General features: G+C 38.7%; 1 protein-coding gene across 2 annotated transcripts in view; it reads right to left on the bottom strand.

Annotated features, from left to right (window-relative positions):
* Positions 1-10,882, bottom strand: part of sl (small wing phospholipase C gamma 1) — an 82,756-nt gene extending 71,874 nt beyond the window's left edge. For both annotated transcript variants that reach the window (XM_037427768.2, XM_037427769.2), the window contains exons 1-4: positions 10,360-10,882; positions 6,026-6,175; positions 3,622-3,760; positions 1,187-1,268 (exon numbers count right to left, since the gene is read on the bottom strand). In XM_037427768.2, coding sequence (XP_037283665.1) covers positions 1,187-1,268; positions 3,622-3,760; positions 6,026-6,175; positions 10,360-10,576 — 588 coding nt within the window. In that variant the 5' untranslated portion in view covers positions 10,577-10,882. The remainder of the gene's footprint in view (positions 1-1,186; positions 1,269-3,621; positions 3,761-6,025; positions 6,176-10,359) is intronic.
* Between the last annotated feature and the right edge of the window lie 5,490 nt (positions 10,883-16,372).

The raw sequence follows: 16,372 nt of genomic DNA, 5'->3' as shown, positions 1-16,372 counted from the left end.
ACAGGATGCTCAAGAGAGAGAAATCCTCACTTGTGCAGGCAAGTTCGCTGCTAAAGAGAACACCTGCTTGCTCAGCATGTTTGGATTTTGCTCTCTTACAGAAGAACAGTGGCTTAGATTTGCATGAGGCTACTGGTGGTTGACAGTTCTGACTCCTCTCGACAGACTAGTGATGTGCATAAAGATTGTTTACTTATACACTGGCTCTTAGGTGGCTAGCAATACAAATGATGTTCATTCAAGTGTTCCCTTTAACCAACGTTACTAGATAGATCTCCTTTAACAGTGGACTGTACTGTACATCATGCATGGCTATTTCATAAAAAGACAAGTCAGTGAGTAGCCATTTCCGCCTTAAGAGGAGAGAAAGTGCTAAAAAAACTGGCACTTGTTTGATTGGCATGATACAGGGGGAAAGCGCATCATACAATGACAGAGAACAGACGTAACACACGAGCACTGACTTGATATAGTACTTTATTTGGAAAGAAGCAAACACATAGCTAAAAACCAGTGATACATCACGTGTGCACCGTCTGCACGAAATTCCTGTCATGACGCAAGACACATAGCTCTTTCCTTGAAAGAGCAATTGACGGCTCTGAAAACCATGCATTACCTAATCTAACAATTAACTCTGGCTTGATGATTTTGTGGCTTGATGATTTTGTGGGTTAACTGATTGCTACTTCTGCTCGGAATTGAAGAATCATTAGTTATAACAGTGCAAGATCTACAGTGTGTCTACTCCCCTCCCCTTCTCATTTCTGACAAGTAGTGATATTCCCCAAGCCTATCATTAAGGCATCGTCCACTTTGGCCAACATAGCTGATACCACAAGTCAAAGGCAGATTGTGAACTGTGCCATTTGTTAAGTCAACGAAAGTGGTTTTATGTTTCCTATTGCACTTACTCTCCTCAAGACAAATAGACTAGCGACCATCGCAGTTCATCACTAATAGCACATATAGATAGATCATAACGCCATAAACTTCTAAGAAGGGAAAAGTGAATTTCTATCTCAATCATTATAAAAACCAGAGAGCAATTTATAAATGTGGGCATGCATTAAATAAGAACAAGAAAATGCCTCTTGGAAAATATATAAACATAATAAAGCTGAGCAGCATTTTGGAAACCAAATAAATATGACCCAAAAGCCAGAAAAGTGCAAAAGATACTTACTTGAAAGTACTCTTTCAATTTGCTTGTAGATAGCTTACAATTTACTTTTGGAAAGAAAGCTTTGAGATCTTTCAATGTTATCCTGAAAAGGTCATACAGCAAATGAATAAACTAGTGTTTTAAAAAAAAATATTTTTTTTGTTTCTTTCTACAGACAAAGTACAATGATTTTCTGCTGCTTGCCAAAAACCATGCAATAATGCAGTGGTGTTAATCCAGAAAAATAACAAGAGAAGAATCTTGCCATGGTGGCCATCTTGCTTTTATAAATATCAGTTTTATTTTTAATAATAAAAAATAAAATTTGCACTTAGATATAATCTAACGAAAGTGAGAATTACTTTTCTATATAATATGATCTCAATCGGGCAATCGGATTTACATTTCATCGTCAATGGCTTCTGCCTAATCATTGACATAAATAAATAAAAGTAGATGATCCAGAATTCTTTTACTTTACATTGCACAGCATTACATAAAACATTCGCAGTGTGTCAATCTATAGCATACCAGAAAGCTTGTGCTCTACAGAGGCTTTTGAAATGAAAAATAGCTTTTGCTTTTGCACATGATGCCTCCTCTTTGAAAGGGATTCAAAATTCAGTTATGGAGAGTACCTATTAACCAAATTAAATGTGACATTTGCAAGACAGATTTCAAAGGGGACACTTTCAAGGGGTGTCCCTCTCTCCCTGAATACAAGCGGGTTTGGACCCCCTTGACCCTCCATGGTTTACACCAGTGCAATGATACAAATGTTTCATAAGGAATGCTAAGTAGAGCACTTCAAAGATCGTCCATAGTGACCTTCATTTGCTTCATTTCTTTTTTTTTGCTGAAATTAAAAAGGTTATCCAAAGTGGCACATCAATAAATGTAAAAACTTTGAACCTTTTCATGCAGCAACTAGAGATTGTCAATAATGACTCTGCCTTCAGGCACATCTCCTCCCCTTGACAAACAGCTGATATACACCAAACAGCTGCTATGGCCACTTGAAATAAGCTGCTATAAGGATACCATGGGCAAGTGAAGGCAACTTGATGATTTTATTTCGCAGTGAGTCTTCCATAGTTCAAACTGTTTCTTACTCTTTTCAATGCAATTGTAAGACAGTTATCTAACATGACTATATCTTGTTCCAACTCTGTGGTGTTGTGCCACCTTTACAGTGCCTGCTTTGCTGCCACTAGCTTCTGCCAAATGCGCTTCCCTTTATCGATAGGCACTACTTATTCCCAAGCTTTTTTTTAACCAAGAAATTGGCTTGACAAATAAAGCCTGTGGGCTTGCACAATCAAAACAAGATGTGTGAAACTATTTTATTTATTCTCAATTTAGAGCTGATCCTAGAGCTTTTATTTTTTTACGTTTTTACACTTTTGCATAATAAAATGACTTGACAATTGCTCCAGCTTGTGCGCCCAACTTTTGGCTTCTGTGTCTATCGATAATAAAACCATCCGTTCGGTCTTTTCATGTTAGCCTCTCCACGGGCACTGGTGAATTCCGATAGCACTTCAACGCGCTTGTCTTCTGGCAGTCGCTGTCATGCGGTTCTGTCATCCATTACTGTTTATTTGTTCTATTATGTATCGTCGACAAATAGGCACCTATGTTCGCTCAAACGAAGGCACGTCGCATGCACTCGACTGCCCCACAGCAGCAGTGGTTTCGCGATGTGTAAACATAATAAAAACGTGATTGTCACTTGACCCAGTCGTATATATATACACACACACACACACACACACACACACACACACACACACACACACACACACACACACACACACACACACACACACATTACTGTGTACTGGATAACATAAAAAATATTCAAATTATGTTTCTTTGGTATGCTTTCAGAATATAAAAACTGTGAACATCTATTGTAAAGTGTCCAAAAATTGATTGTCAAGCATTCCGGCTGAGAAAACGCGAAAGTGCTGAATAAATGTCACAATAATCAAAATATGTTAGTTTAAGACATATTCATAAATAGAACAATGACTTTGTCACGCATTCAGTGTCATATCATTCAGCTACATGAATTGTGGATTTTTCTGTCAGCCTCAGAGCAAGAAGCTGGTTATAAAAAAAAAAAAAAAAAAAAAAAGTCAGGTGCTCGGCATGCACAGGAAAAATCAATTACCTTTTTAACTAAACAGTGCCTCGTAGTCTACTAAATATGTGATATGTCATCGCTGTGATAAATTAGATTTTAAAAGACACTGATTAGAAAACTGAGTGGGTCACTGTTGTGACAAACAGCAGCTAATTTGCTGGTGTTTGCTTTATTTCTGTGCAGAACACAGAAATAAAGCACTGTAACCTTGTTAACTGCATACAGTACTCTTTCTCACAAGTTTTCAAACTTTTATACCATTATTTACAAATATGAACCACATTTTTACATTGAAATGGCAACTTACACATTTCGAGGATTCTGCATGCCATAAAATTCTTTACGTAGCCATCGCTCGACTTGAAGTGGATAGGATGCAGATAAGGTATCAGAAACCAAGTGCCGAATCCCATTGATCCACTGTTCACAATCCTTGGCTGATGTAGCTGTATTATAAACAATACAACTGGTTCATAATGAAAGTAATGTCCAGGAAACTGAGTAACTTTTATTTGGACAAAGAATCAATAATGTGTGTGTGGGTGTGTGTGTGTGTGTGTGTGTGTATATATATATATATATATATATATATATATTACACACACACACACACAGCATAATATGCTGCAAAAATTTAGTTTTAAATACCAACACAATAGAATGTTGCTAAAGTATCACTGTAAGCATTAAAACTAATTGATAAATTGCTGCTGTAAGCAAACATGGCAGCCTCACAGCTTTATTGTATACACTTATATAGAACATATTCCAAGCTTCAATGTTTTTCCCCGATTGAAAGTGCTAATATGAGAGATCCAACTGTAAGCAGCTGTGTGTTCAATGTAGCCAGTGCAACAGCTGCGTCTGTTGCATGGTGCATGAAGGTGGTGAGGAGAATGCGTGAAGTTGTGAAAAAGCTTCACAAAAACGAGGGATGTCACCTCGCCGGGAAACCGCTTTATAATGGAAACAAGGACTGCATCCAACTGCAGGGTCTGCTCATGCATAACACAGCTTTATTGAAATTTAGGTTATACACACAAGCCCACAGGCTTTATTTGTTAAATTATAAAGCACTATGGCATAAAGCACTAAGTGACCACACCCATTTATAAGTGAAAGAGCATCTGCATCCAGTGCAGGAAGGTACTAGTTTTGAGTGACATTGCGGCCAGGCACCCAAGAGTTTTTCTAATGGGGAGAGGGATACCATACCTGGCATTTACTATTACTGGTGTTGGCACTCATCTTGAAAGGTAGTCACTCTTTTTCTCTATCTTTCACTGTCTTGCTTTGATGATGCAACACCACGCTCCCACATAAGGGTTGCAAAAATTGCCATCTTTCCTAATCTAAAACCACAATCTATCTCTCCTTTTAATCCAAGTATTACAATCATCTTTCATAATTTTAAAAGTAACCATTATGACAAAATTCTATACCAATCTATGTTGCGACTCTTCATTATTATTAGTTCTAACCAACCTACACAGAGAAAGGAATTATACCATTTAAGAATATGCTAAAAATGCATAAACTCTCTATAAGTGGTTTAGCTACCAATAATAACTTCAGCCATGCCTGCAATAATTTTTATGTGAGATACAACTGTACATTGGTTGTACTCTATACTAAGAAGTCAATTAAGCCTTCAACCATTTTATTTTTTATTTAGTTTTCCTGTTACATATGTTATTTTTTTCAGCTTGACATAAAACACTTTGCTTCTAAAGAAGAATGTTTTTAGTGCGAGCCAAAAAATATTAATGTGTATATTAAGCCAAATCAGCATAACAAAGTTTATTGTCCTATGGCCTATGCGTGTCTTTCACAATTTGCAAAATAATGTCACCATCAAAAAACTCAAGATATCTCAAGTAGGCGAGTCATCATCAAGATATCATCATCATCAAGATATCTCAAGTAGGCGAGTCACACTTGTCTAAAACGATTCGGGCACAGTTTGGCAAAGATGAGCTCAGCTCGTCCAGTATGGTTAAGTGTTAAACTGAAATTTATGATTGGTATTGCCTTTCTGTGACATTAAATGCGACAAATCTTAGTGTCCTTAGCTCTCTGAATATTACAGCGACTGTAGGCATTCATCATGTCTCTCACTTTTCTAGTTAATGCTAGTTGGTGAAATTCAATGTCTTGTCAACTACAATTCGCAGGACTTCTATGTTGGTTACATCTTGAAGAGAAAATGACAACAAAAAAAGGATGCATTGCTCAAAAAGCATTATTCTCTTAATTAAAAACTAATTAGCATAAATCCTAACTTTTGTTTATATTATTAGATTAAACCTGACATAAAAGGGTAAGCAGCATGTTGCCATCAAACAGCCTTTGAACTTAAAGCCTAGTATGCGTCCCTTAGAAAGAACTTGAACTTGTGGCACATTAAAAACACGTACACAAAATATTAAACATTGGAACACATACAAAAAAGTATTTTAGATTTTAAATTATACAGTCTAACAAAGTAGTAAAACTATAGTAGTAACAGGACAAAATTGGGGGCAAAGGGGTGGGGGAGTAGGTTAAAAGGGGGTACGAAATATGGCAGTATATTGTGCACACAGATGGCTGGAAGGAAATAATATAATGAACAATCCACCCTAATATCAGTATGCTCAGTATGACTACATGATATTTCAACAAATATGAGCACTGGATGCCCAGAAGGTATCAAGCAATACGTTACTTACCAACACAAGACAATGTCTTGAGGCGAAAGGCACTGCCATAAAATATAACAAAGCACTGGGCAGGGTCCCATCTTCTAGCATCTTCTGGCCACCGATCAAATATTTTCGAGTTTCGTCCCAGACGAACTTCCTTCACTTCTCGTAGGTCAACTGAAACACAAACAGATTCACCACAACTTTTGTTTTCAAAAATGAGAGTTTTAAACATTCAAAGTTTAGTTAGTCTACAAATACACTAGACAAGTATGTGTGCTAATGTGAGATGATATTTAATTAGTAGAATCATGTAAATTAACATTGTCAAGCAATATACAAAATAATTTGCAATTTAGCTCCCAGGTGGAACTGAATGGCCATCCTTTAAAACTCTCAACATTTTGTTCTTAAAAGGACACTAAAGTCAAACAATTTACGTCAGAGTGAAAGCTCAATGTGTGACATCTAAAACGACAATATTATCAACAGAAGTGCCCTACTTACCGAGAAATGAAGGTAAATGCACAAGAACACATGCGCCGTTGTAGGACATTCTCAAAATGATCCCTATGATGTCAGACGAACCGCCTATAAATAATCACTTATAATCAATCTAGCTGCACTAAATGATGCACCTTCCATGCATCAAGAGACTCAATAAAATGCTGCTTGATCTTTTCTGCTTGGTCAGTGGAAAAAAATAACCGTTGGACGTTACTAATAGGGAATGGCATGAGTAGTTAAAAAATTCAATTTTTGCGTGGTCAAACTAGACGGGTCAAGCCATCTAGCAGGGCCCAGTTGAACCAAAAAACGTTTGCGATCTCGGAGCCAATGGCAGGAAATTGATCAATGGCCGTTGTTGCTGCTGTGGCTCCCGCTGGAAATGAGTTTACAAATTTGGCTGTATAGCAGTGGTAATACAAGCTACAGCTATAAAATTTGCAAAGAATTTTTAAGAGAGACACGGGTTGCGTGGGAGCTCAAAATTAGCTTTAAATTGTATATAATGTCTATATATGCACTTCTTTATAGGAACTACTAATTGCAGAACATTGAGAAAGGTAACAATAATGCTTTAAAAAAGTGGTAATAACGTAAGCATACAAAAAAAACTAGCTTTGTTATATTTTTTTGTTACATTTGTCGATGTATGCCATTTATTAATGCTTTTTTTAAGCTAAAAATACAAATACAACTAGGTTACTGATTTTGGCTCCTGTTATGTAAATACCACTAGTTAACACATGTGAGAATTCTCATTCGCTTATGCCCTTCAATTCTGGAGAAAAAAATACACACTTCCAAAAATATTGTTTTGAGAAAAACACAGAGACCACATCGAAACACACCCACTTTTCCCGAGAACACGCCAAAGAAAAAGAACCCAACATTGTTTTTAAAACCGTAAGTACCAAAATGATGATGAATTTTCTGAAAGCTAATAAAATTCTCCATCAGATGATAGCAAAATCTCAAAATGAAATTTTTTACCAAACAAAGTGTCACCCCTCGTTAATCTTATTTTTTCAAAGGACCCATGCAGCCATTAAAAGTAATACAAGAGAAGCTGAAATAAAAATGCCTTAACCCACAACCAAAGTATAGAAGGGTGAACCAAACGCATGTCTTTGCTCCAAAAGTACAGAATTGAGACGGAAGAACAAGGGGGGGGGGGGGGGGAAAGACTGGAGCTCTGAACAACAACTATATAAACAAAGAATACAAACTCGTCATAGAGTCAATTTACTATTTTGTTTTTGAAATATATAAATTAAAATTAATGCAGGCTAGATTAGGAATAAGCTTAACAGCTTCATGAGGACTGGCATTCTTATACTCATTCTTTCACAAGGAGTCAACAGTGACTCACTAATACTTGAAAATAACATAACTGTGTAAGTCTTAATTAGGAAAAGAGAAAGAAACATAGACAATGGCTCACTACCAATGGGGATCTAACCTACAAATTCGCTGCACCTGTTTGTGCATACCTCTTCTCTTGTTTTCCTATTCGTTTTGCGCACAGTTACACCATGAGCCAGTACCAACTAACCCAACTTACCACTCTTCTACAAATTTAATTCTCGTTCACATCATTCAAAATAATTTTTTAAAGCACAGAACCGAAATTTGATCAAATAAGAAAGAGTTTCATCATTGTCTGAGTGCAAAAAGATGACACAAGTAAAAACTTGTGTCAAGCTTGTCTTGTCATGCTTACGCTTGTCATATTTGAACGCTATCAGACAATGATAGAACTTTTCAAGCAAACATTACCAAAAGAAAATCATGTGGGCAAAGTGAACTTCACAAACTTTTTCTAATGCATAAACAATAAGCTACTAACTAAGGACTGCACCAGTAAAACAATAAAACTAAGAATAATAACAGTTAAACAAAAAGCTCCAACATAAACTTATGAGAAAAAATTCCTGTGTGTAATGCATTTTATTTTACACGTGGATTGTCTGAACGCTCACGTTACCAAAAGTGGTAACAGGGAGAGGCAATTTAAAGAGCATCATAATGACACCCGTCAGCAACAAGTGCCATGAGTTTCGCCAGGGTGAGCCCCACCACGGTGGTCTAGTGGTTATAACGCTCGACTGCTCACCCAAAGGTTGCAGGATCGAATCCCGGCTGCATTTTCGATGAAGGCAAAAATATTGGAGGCTCGTGTGCCTAGATTTAGGTACACGTTAAAGAACTGCAGGATATCGAAATTTCTGGAGCACTCCACTACGGCGACTGTCCTGCACTTTTACTGCGACTGTCCTGCTTGTTTTGCACAGGCCTGGACTTTATTTTTTTATTCCAAGAGCAGAGATGTAGCTCGTTCTATGTCATAGTGAAGCCTTCAGAGTATTCTGTAATGGGATTTTAAGTCAGGTTGTTTATAGTATTTCTCTCTAAAATGTTTCATACACAAGGAGCGTATGTTTTCTTTATACTAGCCATACGTTCATGCTCCTTGTGGTAGAACTCATGAGAAATTAGAATGCAACAGGTTTTGAACATTTTTCAAGATCTGTTGCACAACAAATCTGTCCTGCAATTCTCTGGAAGTATGAAAGCTGCCTCCATTAACTTTCTTGTTTCAATTAAAGCTTTTAGCTAGATAAAATTACCCATTGAATATATGGGCAATGATAGTAGTAGACAGTAGAAAAGCCAGGGGTGTGGTTTTCACATTCGAAATTTTTACACTATGTATATGTATACACACACAGAGCACATGCACAAATATACATATGGGAGGTCAAACTTCCACCCCCCCCCAAAATTTTTGGCTACACCCCTATCAGCAGATCTGGATATTTTATACCAGTCAAAGTTACAACTGGCTTTTAATTAAATTCTTGGGTTTTATGAGCCAGAACTACAATATGATATTGAGGCATGCCACACATGTAGGATAGTGGATTGATTCTGAAGTACTGTCAAGCAATAGTGTTGTACAACGCATAAATTTCTTGTATATCAATTGCTAAGCAGAAAACTGACTTTTTATGCCTGTTGAGCTTATTATTATTTTTTTGCAAGTGTCCGCAGTTGTATCACTTATATTAAAAAATATTTGATCCCCACTTGGTCTTACTATAAGTTCGCATTTTGAAGTTGAAGATTTGGAATTAGCATACCCTTAATTTAAAGCTTTCTACATGTAACTACCTGAAATGATACTGTATATCGCAAGTACATTATCAACCATGTGAATAAAACATGCCAGCCGCACTCAGTTGTTTCAAGATCACTTTGATAAATGTATGCCTCTTCGTTTAAATGAAAATGTACTAAAAGCTAATTAAAACTTTATTCTAAGATAAGAGCATCTGGCACAGTGCTTGGAAACTTACCAGTAAGCACTTGGCAACTGCTCATCGATTCAGCAGTTGTATTGCTACGCAGTTCAGTACAAAAGGGTCTTTCTTATACGTAGCTATCAATGAGTAATCAAAAAGAAATAATAATGAGACAACATACACACACTTGGCTGTAGCATAGCTTGGTATGTTACACTACTGCTCTTGGTACTACATTCTCATTCGTTTTCTTTTCATCGGCCGGAAAACAATGGCCACCCAGTCACACTGACTATCACGTGAAAAATAAAAAGAGAAACGCAAATCCGACATCCGAAACACGATACATGACACAACGGCTCCGCGTTCCACGCAAGTTTTTTGGATATTGTACAACGCAACCTAAACTACACGCCTTAGTTTTGCTCACAGGGGAGCGAAAAAGGATAAAGGAATATTTGATTATGATTAAATGATAAAGAAAAAAGAACATTTGATGATGATTAAGTGATAAAAAAATAAAACAAAAAACAAAACGCAGATATTGCTAACCCGCTCCTTCTTCCACTGTACGCCCGGTGACTGGCCGCCACCAAATGACCTGCCGCGTTTCCAGCTTGATCGAGAAGGTCCTCTTCTCAGGCCGACCCTTCTGGTAGAATTTGATAAGTGGCGTGCCATGTTCCAACTTCCGAATGATCTGTTCAATCTCCGGCAGGCATGACAAGGCAACAGGTACGCTGCCGTTTTGGTGCACGGATGAGGCCATCGTTACCGGTGGCACCTTTATAAACAATACGGCAGGCAGGGCTTAAATAACAACGCTTGGGCGATATTTCTTCGGAAAACCAGATCTCTCGAAAAACTTCCACGACTTGATGGGTCAACGGTCCTTGAATTTTGATTAGTCTTTGCGTCCGGCTTCTTGGTCATGGCATCACCAAAAAGTTCTCGCACACGCTCGTGGGTCCTCCCACTCTCGAGTTGGACTAGATTAATCAAACACGAAATTCGCACGGCTGTAACGCTACATCTTGAAATGGATTATTCCACGAGTAACCCACCGCACAGGTTACCGTGCTGATTCAGTCTGGTCCACATAGAAACTCGGAGCACGGCAGCTCCCCGCGCGCCGCTCCTGCCTGCAGGCCTTAGCAACATAAACAAAACCAAAACGATGATTACAGTGTTGCCAATGTACTTTCTCAGCGATATCAACCCCAGCCATCGTTGACCACAGCAAGTGTGGCGTGGTCACATGTTCAAAAAAAAAAAATATATATATATATATATGACGCTTTATATGCATGCTGCTCGCATGACCTGAGATTGCTAGCTTGTGTTCGCCGTCAGTCATTGCCTTCCTCCAGGGTCATTGCAGATGTAAATTTTAAATTTTTGGCGGGTACTTCAAAACTGCAATACCTTCCGCAATAACTGTTTTGGTACTAGTTTTGCGACAAACGCACGTGGATGTCTAAGTACACCGCAGTTGCGTTTACAAAAAAAAATGCGTGTTTTTTTTGTTTTGCCATGATCGAAGCTTTGATTTCAGATTTCAGTGCGCCGTTAGCACAACGTCCCCACCAAACTTAGTCCGCCATGAGCTTGACTCATTGCTAGAGTCTGTTCTAGTTATGTTTTTATCAAACAGTTATACTTTAAGGTGTTTGCCAAATTTCAGGTTCAAACGGAGAACCGCGAGCTTACCGACTCGTATTGCTCCTTATTGGGAAATGTTGACACGTGCCATACGCATGGGCTTTTATCACCTCTGCATCGACCCATACCAAATGACAAAAGAAAAAGGAACAGACGAGGGAGGTTTGAGCGAAACAACTTTGCCTGAAACTGGTGTCGCATACCCACCACAAATGAATCATGTAAAGCCTCCCTCGCCAACATACATTTCCAGTGAATATAAGCTAGTTGCTTCCCAATAGCTTACACGTAACCTACATAGGGAATACTACGAGATTTTCCCTCCTTTTTTTCTTGTTTTATGTATAAGTCGCATGTATACCCCAGGCAAGTGCTCAATACCCAGCAGCCAAATAGTCATATTCATACAGGATTGAGGTGGGCCAGCTTACTGAAGGAAACAATAGTGTTCCCTTTGGGAGGCTGGACAAGTTATATATATTAACAGGCACAGAGCTGCTTTAATAAGTAGCAGCCTAAGATAGTGATCTTACATCCAGTGCACCATATGATGAAGTAGCGCACTTTTGATGGGGAAAAGACACAGAGCTGCTTTAATAAGTAGCAGCCTAAGATAGTGATCTTACATCCAGTGCACCATATGATGAAGTAGCGCACTTTTGATGGGGAAAAGATGACAAGAAAGACAAGGCACTCACACAGCAGCTTTTCCTTCTCCCCTTTGTCGCCATCAAAAGTGGTCTACTTTGCCATATGTTAGTACAATCATCAGCCACCAACTAGCCCAGCTGTCAACCCTATTGTATCCAGTGCAATGTGATGCCAATTTCAAATACAGACCATTCTAACGACTGGTCCAGTATGTACGCAGCCTTCAGGTGACCCCACTTTAGTGAGGCGACAGGGGAAACAGCAGGCACACATGATTGATGAGAGCACAAGCATCTTGCTGACAAGGAATTTGTAGTGGCACAAAGTAAAGATTGCTACATTTGTGGGGTATACTATTATTCACACAGAAATGCATGTTTCACTTCAGTGTACTTTTGATTGATTGATATGTGGGGTTTAACGTCACAAAACCACCATATGATTATGAGGGACGCCGTAGTGGCTTCAATGAACTCTGATTAAACGAAACACTCTTAAACAAAATTGCTGCTTAAATGGAACCACAGTTGGTTGTGTACTTGAATTTCGCACCCTTATCTATCTCTCAGTAAACGAAACTTCTATTAAACGAAACATATCTTCCTGGTCCCTTCAGGTTTCGTTTAAGAAAAGTCTACTATAACATTCTTCTTGCTTTTTGTGGGCTGTAGCGCTCTTCCACTTAGTTATTATAAGAATGTAGTACTAACATTAGCTTCCTGTTCATTATGCTCTTTTTTGATTAATTATGTCCATAAACAAAATTGCAGAAGCATGCCAAGAATTTAGTGCTGTCCATCAATGGCACCCGTGTTCACCTCTGCCCGTCACTGCTGAGCATGATCACCGAGAAAAAAGGCTGCTGTGCAGAACAGGAGCATATCTATTACTGAGTATACTTACAGGTAAACCAAGCTCAACATGACTCAAGGTCTACAGTCAAAAGAGTCGATGAATAAGGAGGCACATGCAATTGCCTAACACATTCATTTGTAGCTTCTGTTCTATGACCGGAAATGGTAAAGTGGATGTGAGTGCACTATAAAGGGATGTCAGTATTGAAGATTCAACCAGATGGAAAGCTTCACTTGGTGTTATTCCTGGTTACATGTGCTACGCAGATGCATTTCATTATCAGTGCAACCACCAGGCAGTAAAAGGTAGCTTTACTTGGCAGGTTTTCATATTAATAATATCTGGGATTTTATGACCCGAAACCACAATATGATTATGATAAGGCGCTGTAGGGGAGGGCTTCAGAAATTTTGACCGTCTGTTCTTTAACATGCACAGACATCGCAGAGTACACAAGCCTCTAACATTTCACCTCAATCGAAACGAGACTGCCATGCCTGGGATGGCACCCGCAACCTTTGGGTCAGCAGCCGAGCGCCTTAATCGCTACGCCACCGCAGCAGACTTTGGTGGGTTTCCCGTACTTTGCGCGTTCACTTCCCATTAACTTTCGAAAAAAGAAAAATTTGTGCAACAGCAGTTTAATTTTTTTCATCATTCATGCCCCTACAGATGTTATCAGATAAGTTTTCCAGATTATAAGTTTTTTTTTCTTTTTTTCCTGAGGTTGCTCAGAATACTTATGAGTGGGATTCTACTGTAATTCGTCTTGCCATACAGTCTAGCTTGACGAACACCTTGCCGAGAGAAATGGGGAGATTTTCTTTGCATATGCATTGCACAGCTGAAACAAATAAAAAATTGGGGCACCCTTAAGCTTCGCTTTTGAGTTGAACGAAATAGCAATATCCTGTACCCCTAGTGCATAGTTCAACCACTTAGTGCATACTTTTTATTATATGATGTTAATCAAGAATTTTAAAAAGTGCATTATTACACTGTAATCTATAAGGTTGAAAGCCAGTGAAGCTTTTGCATATGGCTGTATTATGTGTATTGGTAGCATGCCTTAAACCACAAGCAATTATGGGGTTAAATGTTTTCAAACTTGCTATTCACCCAAGCAGACACCTGGCTGTGAAGTAGAACACCTGCTTGCCATGCAGATGGCCTGGGTTCAATCCTCACTTGAGTCCAGAAACTTTTGTTATTTCTTTTATTTGCATTTTTCTCAATTTTTCAGTCATGGACAAGATAATTTTTCGCTCACAACGAGCCACACTCACGCCAACACCGATGCTGACGCGAGAATTTCTGCAAAACAAGCTCTTTATTGCTATCCCGTTGAATTAACCCTTCACCTCCGTGAAACTGAAACAGTTCACCTACTTGCCCATTTATATAAACATGTTGATAAGAGAGAGAGAATGAATGGAAGAGAAGGAAAGGAAGGCAGGTTAACCAATCGAGGATAACCAATTCTTGTCTAAGCTGGTCTTTCTCAGAAACCTCAGTAGTTCCTTGGTCGCTTTCAGCTGTGATTTCCTTTGTTGAAAATATGCAAGAACAAATTCAACAGATGGGCCTATTGTCAAGGAGCACTAGGACGGACGCCAAAGACTGTCTCTGAACATTATAGAATGAACGGTCACACGGGATGTAGCTTAGCGTCTCCTCGTAACTACAGGCATTGCAGAGCGCATAGTTGGCCATTCCAATGCAGAAAAAATAAGACTTCATGAATGCCACCCCTAACTATAAACAATAAAACAGTGTGGTCTCATTTCAGCAGAGTCCAGTTGGCATATAAGGATGCATCAAAGAGCGCAAGTGACTCTGAAAAATGCAGTGCAGGCATGCAAATATTCAGGCAATTCAAATATTGATTTTCTAAATTTGATACAAGCAGACTTGAAGGGCTCCGAAAAATTTCTGGACAAGGCAACTTATTAGAGGCCAATTGATATAGTTAATTGATATAATTGCCAATGCATATCTTTTATTATGTTTCATTGCTTGACTTTACACTAGTAAAATGAGGCATTGTGACCAAAATACCCGCTCTGCTTGCTTAACAGTAAAGAAGGAAGCCACAGACACTGCTAAAGTATTTTGATGGTCCTTGCATGTCTCTTATAACAGATACTTTCCGTGAGCGCTCATGAAAAGGTTGAATGAATACCCTCCGTAAACTTGTGCTTATAAATAATGAGAAAACCTGAGCACACAGGAAGTCTCTTTCGGTGCTTTTCGAGTGCGGTTGATCTGCTCAACCTTTTTTTCCTTTAAAGGTGCTGCAACACCTTTTCAAGTAATCATCGAATAGCTTTATTACAGGAGTTTATTGCCTCACGAATTGACCACTGCAAAAATTTTTGGAATCCGTCAAGTACAAGCAGAGTTACATAAATTCGTTGCACGCTGCAACTGCTCTCTTCCCTCATCTTGATCAGCATGCTGGATATTAAGCAAATTATCGTGCTCAATTATCGTTCATATTCTACAGCATCTCTGTTACAATTTCAAAAAAGGTAGCACTACCTTTTTGGCTTCGCTTGATAAAGAATAATAGGTATAGTATAAAAATTAAAAAAAGACAACAAAAATAATTTATACAGAAATATTGGTGACACATGTGGCTTAGCATTTTCTCACAACGACAGGCATCGCAAAGAGCGTTGTTGGCCATTCTAATGCAGAAAGAATAAGACTTTGTGAATGCTACCCATAACCATAAACAATAAAGCAGTGTGGCCCCTTTTCGGTTGAGTCCCGTTGCCATGTATAGATGCATCAAAGAGCACAGGAAGCTCTGCAAAATGCAGTGCAGGCATGCAAATACCCAGGCCATTCGAATAATGATTAAAAATTGAAACATTTAAGCCCGCTCATACAAGCAAACTTAGAAGGGCTAAATAAAATTGTGCACACTAATGATCAGTGAAATCATGAGTGTGTACACAGGCAAGCTGTGGCCTCCCACGGCAAATTCGGTAACTGTGGAAGCACACAATCCTCAAGTCAGTCAATGGACATAAAATTGGGTATATGGCAAGGTTGTTTGGGTGTCAATTATTTGTAAATTCCAGGCCACATGTTGCACTTTAAAGTTTGGCTCACGTGCTTTCAGGATCCTAGACTACCGATAAGAAGCGTTTTCTGATCATGCTGGAAAAGTGTTGCAGGGTTCCTTTAAACAAATTCTCACTGTGGTGTTGATTGACTGATCATGCTGAAAAAGTGTTGCAGGGTCCTTTTAAATAAATTCTCGCTGTGGTGTTGATTAATATGTAGGGTTTAACGTCCCAAAACCACCATATGATGAAAGACATCGTAGTGGAGGGCTCTGGAAACTGTGACCACCTGGGGTTCTCCAACGTGCACCCAAATCTGAGCA

The sequence above is a fragment of the Rhipicephalus microplus genome, chromosome X (assembly GCF_043290135.1).
Source record: "Rhipicephalus microplus isolate Deutch F79 chromosome X, USDA_Rmic, whole genome shotgun sequence".
Taxonomy (NCBI): Eukaryota; Metazoa; Arthropoda; class Arachnida; order Ixodida; family Ixodidae; genus Rhipicephalus; species Rhipicephalus microplus.
Note: the sequence above shows the minus strand (reverse complement) of the source record. Positions and strands in the feature narration are given on the sequence as shown.